The 24,820-nt window shown below is 37.1% G+C and overlaps 1 protein-coding gene across 1 annotated transcript in view; it reads right to left on the bottom strand.

Moving 5' to 3' along the window:
- The window catches only part of NECTIN3 (nectin cell adhesion molecule 3), a gene marked incomplete at its 5' end in the record, with an annotated part of 119,921 nt that overhangs the window by 91,043 nt on the left and 4,058 nt on the right, over window positions 1-24,820 (bottom strand). The window contains 2 exons of the mRNA XM_023732855.1: window positions 4,307-4,603; window positions 12,871-13,212. Coding sequence (XP_023588623.1) covers window positions 4,307-4,603; window positions 12,871-13,212 — 639 coding nt within the window. The remainder of the gene's footprint in view (window positions 1-4,306; window positions 4,604-12,870; window positions 13,213-24,820) is intronic.

Below are 24,820 nucleotides of genomic sequence, written 5' to 3'. Positions count from 1 at the left end.
CTGATCTACAAGACTGGATTGTGTCCTGAGGCAATCTCTTGAGATATAAAAGACAGAAGTGAGCAGTGAGACAGGGGACCTCATACCATCAAGAAAGCAGTGTCAGGAGCAGAGCACGTTCTTTGGACAGGGGTCCCTGTGCCGAGAAGCTCCTAGTCTGGGGGAACACTGATGAGAAGGCCAACAGAGAGAAAAAGCCTTCCCCTGGAGCTGATGCCCTGAATTTGGACTTTTCGCCTACTTGAACTGTGAGGAAATAAACTTCTCTTCGTTAAAACCATCCACTTGTGGTGTTTCTGTTATAGAAGCACTAGATGACTAAGACATCCTCTAAGAGGCATCGTCTCAATTATAGAGACCAGGGTCCCTATATTACAATTACTATTTAATAAGTATGTAGAGATGTGATACAAACTTTCTAAGGTTATATACTTACATCTGAGGTCAATTACCAAGAGCCTCAACTGTAGTAAAAAATGAACTTTTATTTATTCAATGCACCCAAAGGTCTTTTAGTGTGTGTGTAATGTAACTAGTTGAAAGAGCAATTACCCCTATCTACCAGCAATATACATTTATGCCTTTAAACTACAAAATCCAATACTAATCATTCATTCAACCATCATTTCATTTAGCTCCAAATAAGTGCCAGGTACTGTTTTAGGTATTTGGTATACATATAGACCCTGTATTCATAAAGTTTACTGTCTAATGGTAATAGGAAGATGAAATTTTCAAAATATTTCACTAAACAGTCCTAAGTGCCAAAAAAGACAAAGAACAGGATGCCAGGAGAGATAACAGGAGTGGCCTACTTTAGGGATGGGGTGGGGGAGGGCTATGAAAAGCTTCCCAAGGAAGTGTAATGAATGGCTCCCTGCAGGACACTGCATCCTTCTGTGAGTTAAGATACAGGAAGCTGGATAAGAAGTACAAGGTTACACGAAAGGTTGCAGACAGAGAGAAGGTCAGTCTTTAACTCTGCCAGGGAAGCCTGGCCTACTGAAAAGAAAAGATTACAAAACAAGTGGTAGTTTTACCTTAGTAATTAAAAGAAAGAAATGCCTACCTCTTATAAATAGCAAGAATTAACAAAGATTTTTGTAATTTAAATAAGTAGCAAAAAAAAAGAAAATGATACTGAAAGAATAGTTCGGGTCCCTCTGAGTTTAATCTCTTTAAAGTGGTACCAGCATCCTAAAGAACACCTCCAAATTGGGGTGTGAAATTGGGTTATAAGATCTTATTTCCTTAAACTTTGTTCACATTTTACAGGTCCCCAAATAAAAAACAAAAATAGCCATGAGAACTTTAAGAACATTTTAGGATTAAGCCAATAAATTTAAGCCATAATCATAAAGTCTTACATTAGAAAACAAACTTTTATATATTTAGGACTGCATTCAAGCAAACAAGAAGATTAATAACTATAATTATAAATAATACAAACTGAAGAAAATGTCAGTAATTATTAGACACAGGGAAGGAAAAATATATATGAGAAAAAAAGTAGTAGTACTCACAATTGGGATCAGAATTTTACAAGAAAAAGGAAAAAGTTAAGAGTCTGTGAAAGCAAGGTAGGTAAAAGAAAAAGAAAAATTTTAATTGGATTCTCCAGAGAAGGGAGGAGAAAAGATGGTACCAGAATTCAAGAATACAATGGTAATAATGGGGCAGATTATACAATAAGCAAGGTAAGAAAGGGCTTACTTGTGCTTACTTACTAATCTGTAGTGAACAATTTCACATTTTTTCACTACATCAAAGATTCTGCATCTAGGTATGGCCAGCTTCTCTCTCTCTCACAAACCCATAGCACCTGCCTATAGAATCAAAGCTTCTTTTCAAATTTACAATCCCTGACAGAGGCTGATGACAGAGCAAGCAAGGTAAGCGTGGGCTTGCTTACTAATGTGTAGTCAACAATTTCACATGGGTTGCACTTTGATGTGGTGTGATGAAATCCATATGCAATTGTTCACTACAGATTAGTAAGTAATCACAAGTACACCTCTGCTTATCTTGCTTATTAGACACTCTGCCCCTGGGTAATAACATCATGTAACCATAGCTTCTCAAGTTTACCTCTATAAATGTTGAAAAACAGCCTTGGAATTAACTTTAGAAACTATTATATTAAGTGTAATAAAAATGTGTAATTTCAAACTCTATGCATGCTATATGAAAAACACAAACCAACAAAAACAACATCTCCTTCAAAAACCTGTCTAAATTTATAATCTGTCCAAGGATGGAAATGATAGCAGAACCTACAACACGTTCACTACTGTACATAATTTATCATTGTTATGATTATAGAAGGTATCTGTACTGTCACCTCTTCTATTGCTCAAAATTTTTAAATGTTACACAAATAATGAAGAATGTACCAAATACTGAGAAATTTTATACAAAAAACTGTACAAACATGCATATGTGTTACACACACACACACACACACACACACACACACACACACACACACACGAGAGTACCCCTTAACAAAAAAATATAACTAAGTACAAGTTGGGCCATATTGGTTATTATTCCAGTGATGTTTTTAAAATATTGTTTTACAAGATGATTAATAAGATTAGAAAGAAGATATTTTAAAAATATAGATTTCAATCTAATTAAAATGCATCTACAGAAGTACAAGGTTCTTACTGCAAACAAATGCATAACATCAATGAAAATTAATAACGGCTGAATTAATCAGACTGGAGAAGTTGATGTTTGCCTCTAAATATTGTACATTTTGAGGTAAAATTTCCACAACTCAGTTAAATCCAGCGTACTTTCAAGGTACGAAAAGGACAAGGTTAAATAACTTTAAGTTGTAGAACAAGCTTAAAGTCATCTGTCCATCTTTACTGAACTGATAAAAAAATGTTCTGGTTAAATAAAATTCCCCTGCAAACAACCTAAGTGCCCATTAACAGATAAATGGATAAACAAATTATGGCATATGTACACAATGGAATACTACACATCGATAAAGAACAATGATGAATTCGCAAAACATCTCACAACATGGATGCATCTGGAGGGCATTATGCTGAGTGAAATAATCACAAAATGACAAATATTGTATGACATCACTATTATAAAAACCCAAGAAAAGGTTTACATACAGAAAAAAACAATATTTGATGGTTATGAGGGAGGAAAAAGGTAGGGAGGGGGAACCACTAACTAGATAGTAGACAAGTTTTAACTATGGTGAAGGGAAAAACAACACATAATATAGGGGAAGTCAGTACGACTTGACCAAGGCAAAGTCATAGAAGCTTCATAGACATATCCAAACACCTTGAGGGATGGAGTTACTGGGACTGAGGGTTGGGAACCATGGTCTCAGGGGACATCTAGGTCAACTGGCATAACAGTTCATAAAGAAAATGTTCTACATCCTACTTTGGTGAGTGGTGTTTAGGGTCTTAAAAGCTTGCAAGTGGCCATCTAAGATACATCTATTGGTCCCATCACATTCGGAGGAAAGGCAAATGAAGAAAACCAAAGACACAAGCAAAATACTAGTCCAAAGGACTAATGAACCACAGCCTCCACCAGCCTTAGCCCAGAAGAACTAGAGATGGCGCCCAGCTACCATCACCGACCGCTCTGACAGGTATCACAATAGAGGATCCTGGACAGCACGGGAGAAAAATAAAGAACAAAATTCAAATTCATAAAAAACGACCAGACTTACTGGTCTGACAGAGACTGGAGGAACTTCCGAGACTATGGCCCCCAGACACCCTGCTAACTCAGAACTGAAGCCACTCCCGAAGTCCACCTTTCAGCCAAAGATTAAATAGGCCTATAAACAAACAATAACACACGTGAGAAACGTGCTTCTTAGTTCAATCAAGTACACAAGATCAACTGGGCAACACCTGCCCAAAAGCCAAGGTGAGAAGGCAAGAAGGGACAAGAAAACTTGATCAATGGACACAGGAAACATGGTGTGTAAAGGGAAAGACAGAGAGTGTTGACAAATTGCAAGCACTACAATCAATGCCACAAAAAAATTTATGTATAAATTTTTGATTTAGAAACTAATTTGCATTAAACTTTCACCTAAAGCACAATAAAATTAAAAAATAAAAACAAAATTCCCAGGAAAATAGAAACAAATCATAAAATTATTAAAAAAAAAAAAAAAAAGCCAACAAGGAAAAGCTGTACAGGTATCTGAATATTATTCAAACTAAAAATAGTTTGATAAAGAAACACATCAAAGGAAGAAAATTAAAATGTATGACTTACATTTAAAAAGTATATGTTACTATGTACTTACATTGTATATCTAATATGAAAGAATATCGGATATCCTCTTGCAAAGTTGGATGTTTTACAACACAAGTAATTCGTCTTCCTCGAGCAAATCTGGTTGGAAACAGCTTATACTGGCTGACAATTGTTGCTGTTTCATTTGGAAAAGAAGTTGTAGTGGATTCCATTTCACCAAGATCACCTTCCCAGTCAATATGTGCAACTGGTTTTCCAGTGGCTGCAATACAGATAGCTGCTACTGTTTCATTTCCTCCATCAATTAAAGAATCTGGCCCTTTTATCAGGTTCACAGTGGGTTCAACTGATTAAAAAAAAAAAAAAATTACATTTCAAATAAGATATTATATATTTGCATCCTTCCAAGCCACATCTAGCCATACTTCATAAGCTTAGGGACAATGCATTAACACACACACACACACAAACACACTTTTTAGGTAATGACAACATCAACTGGATTCTTGGAACAAGAGATGATCAAGACCCAGGACAAAAAAGAGACTAAAACTTTATATACCCATTATAGAGATGGCTCTCCCTGGTACAAATATACTTTACAGGGATAGGCAAATTTCCCTCCAAATTAGTATATAAAAAGCATTTCTGTGAACTGTATCATAATTTCCATTATGAGATTAAAAATATTATTCTGGAATGGGAAAAAAGGTAATATTAATACATACTTCCTCTTTTTACAGCAAAAGCATTTGAAGGAAATACTTTTTTAAAGTAAGTTACTAGTATAGAACCTACATTTAAAATGTTAAGAAAATGTTCCTTTGTTCGTCTCAGGGAACATCTAGCTCAAATGGCATAACATAGTTTATAAAGAAAATGCTCTACATTCTGAGTAGTATCTGGGGTTTTAAAAGCCTGTGAGTGGCCATCTAAGATCCTGCACTGGACTCAACCCGTCTGGAGCAAGGGAGAATGAAGAAAACCAAAGACACACACGAAAGATTAGTCCAAAGACTAATGGACCACAAGTACCACAGCTTCCACTAGACTGAGTCCAGCACAACTAGATGGTATCCAGCTACCACCACCGACTGCTCTGACAGGGATCACAATAGAGGGTCACAGACAGAGCTGGAGAAATATGTAGAATAAAATTCTAACTCACAAAAAAAAAAAAAAGACCAGACTTACTGGTCTGACAGAGACTGGAGAAACCCCAAGAATATGGCCCCTGGACACCCTTTTAGCTCAGTAACAAAGTTACTCCTGAGGTTCACCCTTCAGCCAAAGATTAGACAGGCCCATAAAACAAAATAAGACTAAACAGGCACACCAACCCAGGGGCAAGGACAAGAAGGCAGGAGGAGACAGGAAAGCTGGTTATGGGGAACCCAAGGTCGAAGAGGGGAAGTGTTGACATGTCGTGGGGTTGGCAACCGATGTCACAAAATAATGTGTATTACTTGTTTATGAGAAACTTGTTTGCTCTATAAACCTTCATCTAAATTACAATTTGAAAAAAAAATGTTCCTTTGAGAGAAGCCATAGGGGACAAAATATCTTTTTCTTGGCCCAGCATATGACTCTATAGTTTTATTTAAAATGTTCCCTTTTAAACTTTTACTTTTAACCTCTCTCGTATTTTAAAAGAAAAACTGATTAAGGCTGTTAAATTTGTCCAACTATTTTTGCTTATAATATATACATATATTAAACTAATACTACCATGTAATGTCACTAATGGTTTTGTTTATTGTAATGTACACACCATCCATCTTTTTCTGGTAAAATGCAAAGCAGGGAAAAGTAACCTTAATGTCAGAACCTTCTAATCTATCTCGCATATCTCCTACCTATCTCTTCCTATCTCCCAACAATTTCAGTCTTGCCTATAGTTTACTCTGTGCAATGAGTTTTTATTTCAACGACTTCTTTCTTTTTCTATTTCCAGGATTTCTAATTGGTTCTTTCACTGGCATCTGTTCTTGACTTATATGTATTTGTTTCTGTTTCATAATTTACTTTAAGATATATTAATCTTTTCCATATGTATTTTCTCTAAGATGAATTATTGTAAAATAACAAAGGGAAAGTGCAGGCAACACATGCAATGAATACTTTTATAGAAAACACCCATGTAACCACCACAAATGTCAACAAAGAACATTATTAGCATCCCAGAAGTCCCTCATAAACCTCTCCCTGATTTTAACACCCTGACTGCCTCAATGTGAAACCATTATACTGACTATGGAAACGATTTTTGCTTACTAGTCATTATAGCTCTGCAACTAACAAATGCAAACCTAAATAATACAGAGTTTAACTCTGCCTGTTTCTGAACTTTCTATGAGTGGAACTGAACTACATTTATTTCTGTATAGTTTTTCTTTGACTCAACTTTATGCTCCTGAGATTCAATCATGTTGGAGTATTTAACTTTAGTTTATTATTTTAGAAATTTTTTTTCAAATTTTTATTTTGAAGTAACTGATTCATATGCAGTTGTACAGATATTAGTTTTAATTGTTGTATACCCAAACCCACTGCCGTCGAGTCAATTCAGACTTACATCAACACTATCGGACAGAGCAGAACTCCCCCACAGGGTTTCTGAGGCTGTAAATCTTTAAGAAAGCAGACTGCCACATTTTTCTCCCAAGCAGCACCTGGTAGGTTTGAATCACCGACCTTTCAGTTAGCAGCTGCGTGCTTAACAACTGCATCACCAGGACTCCTAATTGCTGTATAGTTCATTTACTGTTGGGTATTTGGATTGTTTCCTGTCTCAGATAAACAATGTTATGAGAAACATTCTCATTCACTATCTTGGTATACTGTGCATAAATTTCTCTAGTTTGTCCCTTATAGAACTGCATCTACTATATGTATTTCCAGCTTTACCAGAAAATGCCAAGTTTTCCAAAACATCAGTTTATATTCCCAATCTTAAGAGTTCTTGTTGGATAATGTACTTACCAACAGCTGATATTAGCCGATTTCTCAGTATTTGCAATCTTGAACGTATATAACGGCATACCATTGAGATTTATTTTGCATTTCTCAGATTATGAATGAGATTGCGGACCTTTTCAAATGTTACTGGACCATTTGGAATTTCTTCTGCAAAATGCCTACTCAAGCCAACTATCTCTCTTTTTGATGTTGTAGAAGTTCTGAACAGACTTGGGAAAAGAGTCTTTTGATTATATGTGGTGCAAACATCTTCTACCAATTTAGAGCTTGTCTTTTTATCCGTCTTTTTTTAAAATACTTCATTTTGTTGTTGTTATTGTTAATATACACAACAAAACACACATTTACAATTCACTGACATTGATTACAAACCCCATTCTCATGTTCCTTTTCTGAGTTGTTCCTCCCCCATTACCATAAACTCACTGCCCCTCGAGGTTCCCACCTAATCTCAGAGTTGCTGTTGTCAATTTGGTCCCATAGAGATAGATCTTAAAAGCGACAGACATTTTTACTAGTTATGCTAAACTATTGTTTGGTTTTAAGAAGACTTCAGAGAATGTTGACAGTTTAAAGATTGTCTCGGCAATAATTTTAGGGGTTCATCCACCCTCCATGGCTCCAGAAAATCTGGATTCCATGAGCATCTGAAATTCTGTTCTGCATCTCCCCCCCTTAGATAAGGATTCTTCTATAGAATGTTGGATCAAAATATACAGCAATGGTAGCCAGGCACCATTCATTTCTTCTGGTCTCATGGCAAAAGAGGCAGTTGTTCATGGAGGCAATTAGCCACACATTTTACATCTTCCTCCTATTCCTGACTCTCCTTCTTCCTCTGTTATTCCAAGAGAACAGAGACCAACTGTTGTGCCTTGGATGGCTGCTTGCAAGCTTTTCAGACCCCAGACACTACACAACAAACTAGGAGGTAGAACAGAAACACTAAACACATTATTAGGCCAATTAAATGAGATCTCCCATGAAACCATGACCCTAAACCTCCAAACCAAGGAAGCAAATTCCATGAGGTGTTTGGTTGTACCTAAGCAACCTCAGCAGCTACTCTTTATTTCTTGTCTTGCTGTAAATACATCTGTCACACAACTTTTCCCAATTAAACTTATTACAGGTATATAATTTGTTGACAGCAATTACACTAATTGACTATATATGGTATGTTTTGATGAGCAGACGTTCTTAAAGTACTCAAATGTATCAGTTTTTACTTGTTTTTTTTTGGTGTGTGTTTGTTTTTTTCTTTTTTGGTTAATTGCTTTTATGCCTTAAATACTTATCTACTTCAAGACCAGCTGCCATGTGATTTTAAAAAAAAAATTCTTTTTCTGCAGAAACTTTACACATTGACTTATTTCTTCAAAAAGTAAATAAGCACTATTGTTCAGCAGTCTGTGTCTAATGACACCTTAAGTCTTTGCAGGTCTGTTTCTGTTTGTACTGGCTGCTGCTTGCCAGGGCTTCCTTACTAGCGCACGTGGTTTTTCAAACAAAATGACTATATGCCTGTGCGTGAATAATTATCATAGAAATAATTTGAGGCCTAGAATAAAGGTACCTTCCTTCCAAACAAGCAGTGCATCTTCTTTTGCCAAGCTCCTGAAAATACTAACGTATCCAACCAAACCCAAACTCGTTGCTATTGAGTAGATTCCAACTCACAGCGACCCTAAAGGACAGAGGAGAACCACCCCACTAGGTTTCCAAGGCTGTAATATCTATGGAAGCAGACTGCCACATCTTTCTCTGTGGAGCGACTGGTAGGTTTGAACCGCCGACCTTTTTGGTTAGCAGGCAAGCACTTAACCACTGAACCACCAGGGCTCTTCTAATCAATCCAGGATATCCTTAAATTCAGACTACTTAGGTGATGTAAACCAGGACTAGAAGTCTTCGAGAAGACTGGTTTATTTCTGGTTTAGTATTATTCTGAAAGAGTAAGCCTTTGGGCTACCAGGTAAATATGAGAAGAGCTATTAAACACCCCATTTTGAAGAGAACAGTACTCAGGCACATGGTCTTCTCACTTCTCAAGGATCTCAAAATCTTGGCTCACCATCTCAGTTTCTTCTTCTGAATTGTCAAACATCCTCAAGTTGAATACAGCTTTTTGTACTAGGTTTGCTGCCTGATCAAAGGATTTCATATAAAGTACAAGAACTAATGGTTAGAAAGGTAGGTAGGACCACATCACAGCAACTTGAATGTCAGGATGGGATGCCCTGGTTCACTTACTCTCAATTCAAGAATAACTTCTCAAAACAATATGCGTGTGTAATGAGAAACTATTTGTTATGTAAACCTTCACCTAAAGTACAATAAAAAAAAAAAAATTAAAAAAGAATAACTTCTCCTTAAGCTTCTTTCGTTTTTGCTTGCTCAAAATCTACCTTTCAACGACGGGCTCAACTATTTCTTTTACAAAACAAAACTATCAAGTTCACCAATTCATTCCTATATCTTACTCAAAAAGCATTTACTGTATGACTGCTATATGCAAGGGACTCCTATAGGCTTTAGAGATATAATTTTAAAGGGCACACATGCCACACACTTACAGTGGAAAAAACATACAACCAACAGTATGGTAACTGCTACAATAAAGATATGCTTAAGATATGATGGCAAAAAAGCAAAAAAGTATCAGATGAGGGGGAAGTGGTTGAGAATGGCTTCCAAAAGGATGTGATTTGATGAACAGTAATAAAACAGGTAGAGTCCCTGGGTGGCACAAATGGTTAAGCAGCTGACTACTAGCCGGAAGGCTGGCAGTTCGAACCCATCCAGAGGCACCCTGGAAGACAGACCTGGCGATCTGCTTCTGAAATGTCACAGCCTTGAAAACCCTATGGAGCAGTTCTACTCTGCACACATGCACTGGGTCAACCTGAGTCAGAATCAACTCACAGCAACTAATGACAACAGTTAAATAGAAGAACACAGGAAGGGAGAAACGAGGAAAAGGAAGGAAATGCAGGCAGAAGGAAAAACACAGGTAAAAAGAACTGCAAATAGTTTATTGTAACATTTGGGTTGTTGGGAGTGGTGAAACAAGTGATGGTCAAGATCAAAGTAGCAAAGGAGGCATGGGTAAAATCATGACTAGTCTTGTACATCAACACTCAGGTTTTAAGCCAACAAGTGTTGTATTACTTTAGGGTGAAACACAAAAACCTGAAGTGAAAAAATAGGTGTTTCATCCCCATGAGCTCTCTCTTTCACATATAAACTATTATTTTCTTGGTAATGAACATTTTTGTGACCTTTTTACCCTGTTGTGCTGTGACTTGGTTTTTCAGATATTTATGCCTTGCAATCAGGAAATTTCTCAAAAGTACCAATTTCTTAAATTTAAGTTATATTTCCCCACAGCTCTTAGGGCAGTGCCTAAAACATATTAACTCCTCAAATATTTAACTTCTATTTTTAAACAGTATCTCTCAAGATGAAGAAATATATAAAAATTTGAACTGCTTTCCTGCATTTCAGAGATCCTAGCATTATGTCATTAAATAATGGGCTGGGCGCCGTAAGTCAGAATTGACTTGATGGTAACTGTTTTATCTGCTGTACCTGTTTGGTTCACTGAGATTAAGTGAGGAATGCAAAAGGTTTATTAGGGAGTGACATCTAGAAGAAGGGGGAGGAAGAAGATGGGGTAGGCAGATGTTGGGGGAATGGTCTGCCTCTACGCCTCCCAACCAGGGCACTGGGCCCAGAGCATTGTCTGATAAGGAGGCTGGGAACTGGGTCGCATTCTCTCCCCCAGTTTATCAGAGAAGCCTTTGCCTTGTTCTGGGCACACAGTAACTTTCTCTGTCTCTTGCACATGCGCAGGCACCATACAGCACCTGGTCAACCCCACTTCTGTATCTGTTCCCAGCAGGGAGAGAACAGGGTCTCTTATACTGCGGTTCAAGAAGGGGAAGGTGCCAGGTTGTAGGAGCTGGCCTCGAGGGGTGGACTGAAGGGGCAACAGGCTTTGCAAGGCTGAACATGAACACCCTCATGTGGTCCACTAATTCATTATTGTTTGCTGAGTCATTCTTATGTAAGCCCCTGGCTTGTAGCCACTATTGTCTACCACCACTATAAAACCTCTGCCCTACCACTGGAGTGCGTAGAGACCTGCTTTGGTCCTGTGGCCACCCAGGACTTGCTTCGTCTGTAAATCTCCCTAATAAACTCCTTTGCTGTCACCCTGGAATTGTCCACCTCCTTCTTGGGTCTTTCAGCACCCTCCATTTTTGGAGGCAAGTTTCACGTTACTAGTCCATGCCTGGACAGGGGTGCTATCATGAGACGTGACAAAGATTCTCTTAGGCCACTTGGGAGATCTGGAGCAAAACACTGCCCATTTCACACTGGGTAGAAATTGCTAGGCCCTCATACCACTATCTTGTTCAATCACTGGCCCCAAGAAGACTGCCTTCAGCCACCACTGCAATGCTCAGTAACTGGCCTGGGGGGTAACCTCAGGAACGTGACCTCAACTCAAAAGCTGAAGGGCATTTTAAAGGACCTAACAGCTAAAGGTTGTCAGCTAACCATCCTTTTCGGGGAATTTGAGCAGTGTATCTTCATATAAGTTGTTATTACTTCTTACTCCTTATTCTGTTACTCACCAACCTTCACAAGTTGGTTTACTTTCTACTTTTCATTGCAGTGAAAAGTAAACCAACTTTCCACTGCGAGACTATCTTAATCTTAATAAGCATATTCAAAATTCCACCAGAAATTTCAACAGTTATCAGATATAAAAGGTTGAAGATTATTTATAAAGAGCAACAACAGCAACAGATGCAAATAGCTATGCAAATTTATAATAGCAGGAATAAAATTTTATGTGAAAAACTGAAACATGATGTGTCAATGGCTCCAAGTGGATAAATTCCATCACTTAAGAGAATGGGAAAACTTAAAATGGTAACTGAAAATTTGAGGGGAAATACAGGTGGTCCCCAGATTACGAACAAGTTCTGTTTCTAAATCTGTCTTTAAGAAAAATTTATACATAAGTCAGAACAGCTAGGTACAGTTCGTATCTAACATCAGTTAGTTAAATGTCTCAGTATAAAGTATATAGCGTACTTTTCTACACATAAAAAACATTAAAGAAACACTTTCAGATACACTGAAACATCTCTAATGTAATAATACAGTAATAACAATAATGTTTTGATGTACATCACATAGTGCTCACTTGTTATTAGAAACCATTATATGTACCCAGAATTAATACAATAGGTTTTATAGGGGTTGGTTCATAACTACAGGTTGTACATAAGTTGCACATTTGTAATCAGGGGACTGCCTGTAGTGAAAATAAATGTCGAGGAAACGTAACACTCAGTATTATAATTGCAATACTATCTTTCATAAGGTAAGTAGCTTAGAACTAGATAGCATTACGTGGATAGGTAAGTAGACACAAAGGATTTTACTTAAAGAGAACCTAGAATCATAGAATTTTAGGACAGAACTTGAAAAATCTTATTTGAATCATTTTAAACCCAAGCACATATACATTCTCAACCATCTTAAATTCTTGAAAATATTTTTGTTATGATCACCACCCACCCGCCAAGAAAAAAAAACCAATTTAAGCATACCTACCTAATACAGTTACAGTTGTAGAAGACTGAGCATTTCCAAGCGGGAAAGTAACAGCTTTGCATATGTATTTTCCAGAATCAGAGAATCCTACGTTATGCAGTGTAATTGTTGCATCATTAAGTGAATCATTTTTAAACAAGACTCTTCCCTGATATTCTCCCTGAACAGAGAATCCATACTGAGGATGATGAACCGCAACCGTCTGGGAACTCTTGCCATGTATCTTCTCCCATGAAATTTGTGTTATGGTTTCATTTACTTCAACTAAACACTTCAATGAAACATTTTTTCCCCAAACTGCTGTGACATGTGGCTCCACAATAATTGGTCCAGCTAAGGCACCTATTAAAAAAAAATGAATAATTTTTAGAATGGAAAAAAGTTATGCTAACACATTATCTAATCATTAAACATATATGCATGTTTACACACACACACACACACACACACACACACACACACACACGTATATATACATCTATACATATTCAAACATATGGGATTGAATACTAAAAAGGAACGAAAAGAGCTACATGTTTCCTGAGCTTGATGTGAGGAAAGAGTGACTCTCAAATAAATCAAGCATCTGCCATAATGCGTTACAGTGGAAAAACCTATATCATTTTGAGAGAAATAAGACTAATACTCATGAATACTATAATCAAGCAATATGCTGCTCACTGATAAGACTATTTTAACATATATAACAAGTTCCTGAAGAGTTTACCATTTACATATGGGTCCTCACAAAATAACTAAAAAAAGTACTTAAACTAAGAAGTAAACCAAAATAAGCACTAAAAAATGGGAAACGTATAAAAAAAAACCTTAAATCCTAGAGTTGCTGAATATTTCGAATGAATACAAGAATCCAGAAGAGAATCACAAGATAATCAAGAAAGAATATGTGTTTAAACATGTTCAAACAGTTCTAAATAATAACCAAAAAAATTTACACAGTATTATTTCTATAAGCCCATTTTATGGGGGGGAGGGGAGGAGGACAACAAAACACAACAGAGAAAAAAACCCTAGAGGGTGAACTTTACCATTCAAAAGATGACTTAGAAAATTACAGCAAGTACAGCTAACAATGCACACTGGCTATATACTTAACAGCCATAGAAGAAAGAGTTTTGTTTTGAATAACCACTGACCCAAAAAGGTATCAAGTCCAAAAAAATCATGTTCTCTCAAGCTTTCAAGGGTAGATAATTACTAAGCTTTTAAAATTAATCCAAAACCAAACCCGTTACCATCGAGTCGATTCCAACTCACAGCAACCCTATAGGACAGAGCAGAGCTGCTCCATAAGGTTTCCAAGGAGCAGCTAGTGGACTCAAACTGCTGACCTTCTGATTAGCAGCCAAGCGCTTAACCACTGTGCCACCACCAAGCTCCAAAATTAATCCAAAGCATATAACATGACAAAGTACCCTAATGTATACTGGCAAGCTTTCGTAAGTCTGGAGTTCCTGGGTGCTTCAAGTGGTTAAAGCTGCTAAACAGAAGGTTGGAGGTCTGAGTCCACCCAGAGGCTCCTTGGAAGAAAGCCCTGGCAATCAACTTCAGAAAAATCAGCCACTGAAAACCCTAGGGAGCACAGTTCTACTCTGACATACGAGGTCGTCATGAATCAGAAATGACTCGATGGCAACTGGTTATTAAAAGCTTAATACTAAACCAGAAAATGTAGAAACAAACAAAAGAGCTATCCTAATGACACAAAATATTACAAAATAAAATCCAGCTTTGTGTTTAAAGAAAAATACACCACGACCAAGTAGGATTATTCCAAGAATACAAGGATGAGTCAATATTACATTTCTAGACTATTGACCACATTGAAAGTTCAAATGACTTTCTCATCCGATACTGAAAAGGCATTTAATAAAATCTAACATTCTTTTTTCTTTTTTTATTTTAAAAAATCTAACAACTGAGAACGAAATGATTCTTAGTAATAAAGTATAGTCATCTTAAATCAATGGCCATCACCATACTACAATTGAAAAACGGGTCTTGGCCATTAAAGACAGGATCAAAACAGGACCCACTATCATTACCACTATTCAACTGAAATTGAAAATTCAATCCAATACTCTAAGAAAAAAAAAAGATACATATTAGAAAAGGACAGATTATTTGAAAAATCTATTACTCGAAAAATCCAAGACAGTCAAATGAAACTTACTAGCACAGATAATGTGGCTGTTTATAAAACATATGCAAAATTCATAAAAACTACATAATCAACATATGTTGTTGTTGGGTGCCGTTGAGTCTATTCTAACTCATAGTGACCCCCTGTGACAGAGTAGAGCTGCCCCATAGGGTTTTCTTGGCTGTAATCTTTATGGAAGCAGATCACCAGGTCTTTCTCCTGTGGAGCCGGTGGCTGGGTTTGAACCACCAACGTTTTGGTTAACAGCCAAGCAATGAACTGTTGTGCCAACAGGGGGCTCCTACATATGTTACAATAAGTGATAACCTTTATAAATTTATTGCACAAAAAGAATGAATTAGTATGCGCAAAATATTAATATTTAAAACATCCATAAGTAAAGTTGTAAAGGACATATAAACCAGAGTGACTGACTTCACAAATGGGACAGACATGACATGTTCCTGGATGGCAAAACTTAATACTACATAGATGTCAATTCTCCCCATATTAGCACACAAGCTCAATGCAATTCCAGTGAAAAAACTGATTAAAATTCTGGAAAAATAGGCTAGGGATAATAGCTAAGAAGCATTTCAAAGACAGCAATGGCCCAGTGAATGGGAAGAGAAATCCTGAAATAAAAATAATAAATAGTTTGATACTGGTATGTTAAAGCAACTGAAAATATAGAAATAAACCTACATATATGATATATAATAAAGTTACTAGTTTGTAAAGGTGCAGAAATAACGAATTAGTCATAAAATGTTAAATGGACAAGAAATAAATATTTGAAAAAAGATAAACCCATTTTACCGTATTTTTACACAAATAACGCATGCCTTCTGCGTTTGCCAACTACACCCGCCCCCCACAAGGTATTTTTGCAAGCACACAATGCTAATTATTTTTTACAGCAACGTGAAAAAAATTGGCATAGCAGCGCTGATGAAAATACCTTGGGGGGAGGGTGCAGCTGGCAAACAAATGTAGAAGGTGTGCATTATCTGCATAAAAATACAGTATACTAAATAGCATAAAAAAAAATCAGATGGAATGAAGACCTAATGTAAACAATTAGTCACATATTCCTGTACATATACTTAAAATAACTTCTTGTATGTTCTGTCAGATAACATTAGTTATCTAGAATAGGATTACTGAGAGCTAGAGAAAGAAATATTAGTTTTTACTTTGTGCTCTTTGACATCAGAATCATTTACAGTTAAGTAATTTTCATAATAAAAAGCAAACTAAAAGTAAAAATAAATAAAATTATCCCTCCTAGGTAAAGGTAGGGGTGAGATGGATAAGAGAAGTATCAGAATAATCTGGGAGGGATATTTCTAATTCTTACAACTCATAACAATCATGGCCTAGTGGGCCACCATTACAAAAGGGAATCTTCTAGGATAGGGAAAAAAAGAGGCTGACCTAGTTAATCAAAAATATGTAAATGTATCCTATAACATTTAAGTGGGAAAAGCCTTTCTCAGCATAACAGCAAAGGTAGAAAAACCAATCAGAAAAAAAGGCTGATAGATTTGACCAGAAAAAATTATCTCCTAAATGAACAAAGAATATGAGTACACATTCACAAAGGAACTACAAATCGCAATCTCAAAAAAGTTTTCAACCTCACTAGCAAACAAATGTTAATCAATGTAACTGTCAAGATTTTTAAAAATTTCTTTTCCATATTTTAATTTCTAGGAGGTAATAAGTGTTTAGTTCTGAACTTTTCTACAAAAATGTTCTGAGTATTTTTTGCTGGTTACAAAAAGGTTTTGGTGTATGCTTCTTCGTTTCAATTCTTATACCACTTCTTTGTTTCAATTCTTATACCACTGATCAAGGCTTTGTATCTACCCTTCAAGTACTGATAATTTGACTCTTCCTTAGATTCATTCCATGAGCTTCTAATTACATATCCTCCTTTTTGTGTTTTAGTTAGCCAGAGAGTTTCTGCTGCTTGTAAACAAAGAGTCTAATACACTTCCATTCCTGGACTAAACCCAAAAGTTAGGAACCATTTCTGAATACAATTTTACCCCACTGACTCTTAAAACTGTGGAGAAACAGACTTTTCGTTGTGGTTCTTCGGCCGAACTTAAAATGCCTCACTACTTAGGGACTCCCAAACACTGAGCCTCTCCACAACTTTCTGGTATGAAGCTGAGTTTGACTGAAGAGGAGGTGTGTCCTGGAGAAATAATAAATGTTTATTATTTAAAGAAAGTTCTTCATTAACAGTGATACAAGCCTGGAATATAAAAGGGCTAAGGAACAGCAAACAACTGAACCTTTCATATCTAGCAAGACACTAATCTTGTCATAAAGTCTTAGTGGATCCGGAACACCCAAGGGTCTAAGGAGAACCATTAAATCTGTTTCTGTTCTGTGTGTCGACTTGGTTTTCAATTTAAATGTCTGTATCATTAACGAATTAATTAAACTGAACTTATTATCCTTTCAGAGAGAGAGAGAGAAAGGTGTGATACAAAGAACTCAATCTGGCCTGTCTTTAGAATTGACCTGTCATTAGAATTTGTGCAAATGTGTGAGGACCACAAAGACCATGCCTGGTCTGCTAACCTCAAGAAAGGCAAGGGTGTGATTTAGTCAATCATGTATATTCAATAATTCAATCAATTATGACTATGCAATGAGGCCCCAAACATGACTATACAATGAAGTCAATAAACGGCCTTGAACACAAAAGATCTTTGGGCTTCTTGGATTGGCAAGAACATTTATGTACAGGAGGGAGCCATGCGTGCCTGGGGACAATGGAGGCTGCAATGCCAGGACCCCTCTCAAACCTCATCTATGTGTCTCTTCACTTGTGTATTTTTTTTGGCTATGTTAAAGCTGTCATAGTGAGTATATCCCTTTCTACGAGTTCTAGTAAAAGATGGAACCCACAGGGGCAGTGATAGCCAGCAAAGGCTGGCGTATTGGCTGTGTGGCAGTCTGAACGACTGTGTCCTTTCAAGATGTGTGCTCTGACCGAGCTCGGGGTGGCAGGGATCAGAGAAGGGCTGCATGGGCAACCAATCAGAATGGCTGTGTCCCTTTAACTTGTGTGCTCTAACTAGATCCGGGTGGGTAGATGAGACAAGAGCTGCACAGGCAGCCCAGTCTGAAGGACAACTGACTTTAACTTGTGAGCGCCAACACAGCTATGGGTAGCTGGGGTCAGAGAGGGTGCAGCCTGAGTGGCTGGAGATGAGGATGGAGAAGTGGGAAGATGAGAACTGGATCCATTTCCAGGTGGAACTGGATTCATGCTGATCCTTACCATAGCAATAAAAGTAACTTATGTGAAAAGGCCCACTGTGCCGCTCACTCAGTGTACAGGGAGAAAGTGAAATGGCAAAAGGAGTAATTCTTTTCCTATCTGTAATTCCTATGTAAATACCTAGTCTTTGGAGTCTTCATGTGTGTTGGAATAGTCATTTAGTCCATATTTACACAGTGCCTAAAAGATACAAAGCATTTGGAAATATACATACTGAACAAGAAATCGGTGACAGAAAAGAAAACGATTCATATACTATAACTAAGCAGTTATTTAAAAACGCAACAAGCAAAAAATAAAAAGACTTGAGAACCATATTGATCCCATTAAAGAAGACGTGTTGGAAATCGAGGAACGAATAAAGTGGCAACAGTTCCCTTTCTTACCTCCTAAGCCCTAGCAATGAACCAAGAAGTAACAAAAGTAATGTCATCACAAATCTAACTTCCTGGTTTTTAATACTATCTTTTGCCACACCTCAATTGTCAATCTACAGGAAATGGCAGGCACCCTGGACATTTTAGGCTCAGGATCTTTGAAATATTAGGATCTACAAAACAGGTTTAAGCAAATATTCTATATATGAAACATATACTTTTGTCTGTGTCCAACTACAAACAGCACCTAAAAAGATCTATAAGGTCTAAATTCTTTCAAACGCCTCAGAATTTACAATAATTTTTGAAACAATTACTTTAAAGTACACATTTTGAAGAAACTAGGAACATAACCGCATATAGTTATCCTTACTAACTTCAGCATACTTAAATATGCTTTAAATGAAACAATTTATCACACTAATTAATTTCAATTATTTCATCTGTTAAGTGTTTAAGTCATATCTACTTTGAAAACATAATGAAAAAGTCTTTTCAACAAAACATCGAACACTCCAAACAGAAATAAGCACAAAATAAAGCCAAACAGAATAACTTATGTGAAAACTATAAACTGTAAACTCAAATATAATTACAGTATAAAAGACTCTCTAACTTCTCTCATGTCATAACTAGGAAGGGTAATTCTAGGATCATAAGAGGTCATATAGGGTCACTATGAGTCGGAACCAACTCAACAGCACATAACAACAACATAGTCTAAGGAGAAACCTCGGTCACATGCCAAAAATTGGCTGAGAGAATCCAGGATATTCATTTATTTATCAGTTATGTACTGGGTGTATACTTTGTGCCAGGCACTGTTCTAGGTCCTGGGAATAGCAGTGAACAGAAGTCACTACCTTTATGGAGTTTACATTCTAATTGGGGAAACAGAATTAAGGAGTAAAAATAGTCAGAGAATAAAAACTATGGAGGAAAATTAAGCAAGGTTAAGAGATACAGTGATTGCGTTAGGGTACAAGGAGAGAGAAGAAGCATAGCTTTTTGATACAAGGGTGACAAAAGAAGATATCTTTGATGACACTGGAGCAGAGACTTGAAAAAAAGGGAGTGAGAAAGAACCTTTCAGGCAGAGAGAATAAAAAGGAAATCAGTGTAGCTGAAGAGAAGTAATTGACAGAAAAAATGGCAGATGAGGCCACAGAGGTTTAGCAAGGGGCCAGACCATGCGGGCTTTTATCCTGAATTAAAATGGGAAGACCCTGGAGAGTTTTTAGCAGAAACCTGACATGCTCAAACTTGCCTTTTAAAAGGATCACTCTGCCCACGGGAATAGATAGTAAAGACAAGGACTAAACCAAGAACATTAGTTACTGTTGTTGTTAGGTGCCATGGAGTCTGTTCCAACTCAAAGCGACCCTATATACAACAGAACAAAACACTACCTGGTCCTGCACCATCCTAACAATTGTTATGCTTGAGAATACTGTTGCAACCACTGTGTCAATCCATCTCGTTGAGGGTCTTCCTCTTTTTCACTGACCTCCTACTATACCAAGCATGATGTCCTTCTCAAGGGACTGATTCATCACTCCTGATAACATATCCAAAGTATGTGAGACATAGTCTCACCATCTTTCCTTCTAAGGAGCATTCCTTCCTCCAAGACAGACTCATCTGTTCTTTTGGCAGTCCATGGGGTATTCAATATTCTTCGAAAACATCACAATTCAAAACGGTCAATTCTTCTTCAGTCTTCCTTATTCATCACCCAGCTTTCAGATGGGTAAGTGGTGACCGAAAACATCATGGCTTGGGTCAGACGCACCTTAGTCTTCAATGTGACATCGTTGCTTTTCAACACTTTAAAGAGGTCTTTTGCAGCAGATCTGCCCACTGGAATGCATCTTTTGATTTCTTGTCTGCTGCTTCCATGGGTGTTCATTGTGGATCCAAGGAAAATGAAATCCTCAACAACTTGAACTTCTCTCTGTTCATCATGATGCTGCTTACTGGTCCAGTTGTGAGGATTTTTGTTTTCTTTACTTTGAGGTGTAACTCATACTGAAGGCTGTGGTCTTTGATCTTCATTAATAAGTGCTTCAAGTTGATTTAGACAATATTGGAATCATTTATACCCTCTCCTTGAACATAGAGAACGTGACCCAGCTGGAGCTGAGCTCACAAGGATACATCAACTGGGCCCTGAGATAAGAGACAATAGTTACGATAAGCTTACAAATTATTTTTTAGGGAAAAAAATACCTTTTAGGAAATCTTTCACATAAAACCATTCAAACAGAACACAAAAGACTTTTCACTCTTATATTTCCCTATTAGCATTTAATGAATAGAAAATTTGTTGGACCAATTAAGACCTCCTGACTGTCATTACTGAAACCTGTACCAATGACAGTTAAGAAAGACAACTCAAAATGTAGGATCACAGTTTCTAGCCAATCTATGAAGAGGCGAAGCTTTCAGTGGTTTTGCACATTTTTAATGTTAATATATACTGATGACTCTAATGGTCTCTGGACTCTGGCAGACAAGACTGTGGCAGTATGCTTGTCCGTTTTCCCACTTTTGTCTGTTCTGTAATATTTGCATGACCTCGAGCAGACACGGCTGTGGCAGCATGCTTATCCATTTTCCCATTCTTCCCTATTCTATAATATTCTTTGGACTTGGACAAATATGGCTCTAGCAGTATGCTTGTCCATTTTCCCACTTTTATCTGTTCTATTTCCTTGGACTCAGGCAGACATGGTGCTGGCACCATGGTTGTCCATTTTCCACTTCTGCCTTTTTGAAAATATGCCAAATAGAACTTTCTCTTTGCTTTACTAAACTTTGTGATGATTTTCCCCTACAACAAAGTCCTATTCACTTTCAGCAAGCAAGGTTGTGTCACCTGCATAACACAAGTTGTTAATGAGTCTTCCTCCAATTTTCATGCCCCATTCTTCTTCATACAGTCCACCTTCTCAGGTTATTTGCTCAGCATACAGACTGAATAGGTATGGTGAAACGATACAACCCTGACATACACCTTTCTCAACTTTAAATCCTCTTGTTCTGAGGGACAGAAGGCGGAAGGGGACGAGGAAGCTGGTGATAGAGAACCCAAAGTTGAGTAAGGATATTGCTGATGTGTTGTGAGACTGTTAACCATTGTCATAGGGCAACATTTGTAGTAACTGTTAAATGAGAAACTATATTGTTCTGAAAGTCTTCATCTTAAGTGAGAATAACAGCACAATTGGAAGAGCGTAGTCAATGTCACTGAACTGTGCATGTAGAAATTTTTAAAATGGCGTATCTTTGCTATGTGTATTTTCACCAAAAAAAAAGGCTGAGAAGTTAGAGGGTTGACATGTTGTGGGGTTGGTAACGAATCTCATAAAACAATATGTGTACTACTGTTTCATGAGAAACCATCTGTTCTGTAAGCCTTCACCTCAAGTACAATAAAAAAAAAAAAGTCAAAAAAAAAATCCTTTTGTTCTGTTCCAACGACTGCCTCTTAATCTATGCACAGGTTCCTCATGAGCACAATTTAGTGTTCTGGAATTCTCATTCTTCGCATTGTTATGCATAATTTATGATCCACACAATCAAATGCCTTTGCATAGTCAATAAAACACAAGTACACATCTTTCTGGCATTCTCTTTCAGGCAGCATCCACCTGACATCAGCACTGATATCCCTGGTTCCACGTCCACTTCTGAATCCAGCTTGAATTTCTAGCAGTTCCCTGTCGATATACTGTGCAGCTGCTTTTGAATGATCTTCAGCAAAATTTTACTTGCTTGTTGTATTAATGATACTGCTTGATAAGTTCCATATTCAGTTGGACCACCCTTCATGAGAATAGGCATAAATACGATCTCTTCCAGTCAGGTGGCTAGGTAGCAGTTTTCCAAACCTCTTAGCATAGATGAGTGAGCACTTCCAGAGCTACATGCATTTGTTGAAACATCTCAAGTGGTATTCCGTCAATTCTTGAAGCCTTCTTTTTTACCAATGTCTTCAGTACACCTTGGACTTCTTCCTTCAGTACCACTGATTCCTGATCATACACTACCTCCTGAAATGATTGAATGTCGACCAGTTCTTTCTGGTATAGTGACTGTGTATTCCTTCCATCTTCTTTTGATATTTCCTACGTCGTTTAACATTATTCAAATTTATGCACCAACCACTAAGGCCAAAGATGAAGAAACTGGGACTTCTGGCAATATGGCGCTCTATGCAGAAGCACCACGCCGTCCCTCCACAGCAAAGATCCGAAAAACTAAGCCAAACAGAGAAAACAACAACCCTGAAACCCTAAAACATCAAATGAAAAGATAAAGAACCCAGCCAAACACCAAATGGAGTAGAGCAGCTCGTGAAAAACAAGAAGTTATATACAGAGAGTAGCAATAAGACTAAGCTCAGATTATTCAGCAGAAACCATGCAGGCAAGAAAGCAATGGGATGACATATATAAAATCTTGAAAGAAAAAAACTGCCAGCCAAGAATAATATATCCTGCAAAACTCTCGTTCAAATATAATGGTGAAAGTAGGTCATTTCCAGATAAACAAAAATTAAGGGAAAATATAAAAGCCAAACCAAACTTACAAGAATTATTAAAGGGAGTCCTTCGATTAAGAACAAATAACTTCAGTTCACAGTCAGAATCAGGACGCAGGATCAAACCAGCCAGATACCAATCTAGGAAATGAAATCTCAACGACTATCCAAAACCAAAAGAAATACAACAGAGAATCAGAGCAGTTAATCAGTAAATGGCAACAACATCAAAACAATAAAAGAGGGAATAAACGGCATAGGTATAGAACCTTCTAATGGAGAGGAAGGCAAGGCTATACCAAGTAATAGTAGACTGCTTCAAACTTAGAAAGATAAAGGTAAAATTCATGGTAACTGCAAAGAAAATTAACAAACATAAAAAAAAAAGAGAAAAAACATAAAGTCTTAGCAAAAACAAAATATACAAAAACAAAAGAAATAAAAAAAAAGAACAAGAAATGAAACAAATGTAACTCAGCACAAGAGAGTAACAAGAACAAAGAAAACATCACCACCACAAAAACAAGCACAAAAAAATGACAACAACAAACTCACATCTATCAATAATGACACAGAATGGAATTGGACTCAAGTCACCCATAAAGAGACAGAGAGTGACAGAATAGACAAGAAAACAGGATCCATCACTATGCTGTCTACCAGAAACACACCTTAGAAACAAAGACGGGAATATATTAAAGTCAAAGGTTGAAAAAAATATATCAAGCTAACAACTACGGAAAAAGAGCAGCAGTAGCAATACTAATCGCAGATAAAATAGACTTTAAAACAAAATCCACCACAAAACACAAAGAAAGACACTATATAATGATTAAGGGGACAATCCATCATGAACAGATAAGCATAATAAACATCTAGGCACTCAATGACACGGCTCCAAAATACATAAAACAAACTCTAACAGCACTAAAAAGAAAAATTGACAATTCGACAACAATACAAGGAGACTTCAACACACCACTCTCAGTAAAGGAAAGAACAACTAAAAAGAAACTCAGCAAAGCTACAGAAGATCTAAAGGGCACAATCAGCCACCCTGACCTCTAGACATATATAGAACACTCCATCCAACAGCTGCAAAGTACACATTCTTTTCCAATGCACATGGAACGTTCTCGAGAATAGACCACATCGTAGGCCACAGACCAATCATCAAGATCCAAAACGTTGAGATAATTCAAAGTATCTTCTCTGACCACAATGCCTTCAAGGTAGAAATTAACAATAGAAAGAGCAAGAAAATAAAATCAAGTACATGGAAACTGAATAATACCCTGCTTACACACCACTGGGTAATAGAAAAAATCAGAGATGGAATCAAAACATTCCTAGAATCAAATGAGAATGACAACACATCCTACCAAAACCTTTGGGACACAGCAAAGGCAGTCCTCAGAGGACAATTTATAGCAATAGATGCACATATCAAAAAAGAAGAAAAGGACAAAATCAAAACATTAACTACAGAACTCAAACAAATAGAAAGAGAACAGCAAAAAACGCCCACAGCCACTAGAAGAAAGGAAATAATAAAGATC

The sequence above is a fragment of the Trichechus manatus genome, unplaced genomic scaffold, assembly GCF_000243295.1.
Source record: "Trichechus manatus latirostris isolate Lorelei unplaced genomic scaffold, TriManLat1.0 scaffold00055, whole genome shotgun sequence".
NCBI lineage: Eukaryota > Metazoa > Chordata > Mammalia > Sirenia > Trichechidae > Trichechus > Trichechus manatus.
Note: the sequence above shows the minus strand (reverse complement) of the source record. Positions and strands in the feature narration are given on the sequence as shown.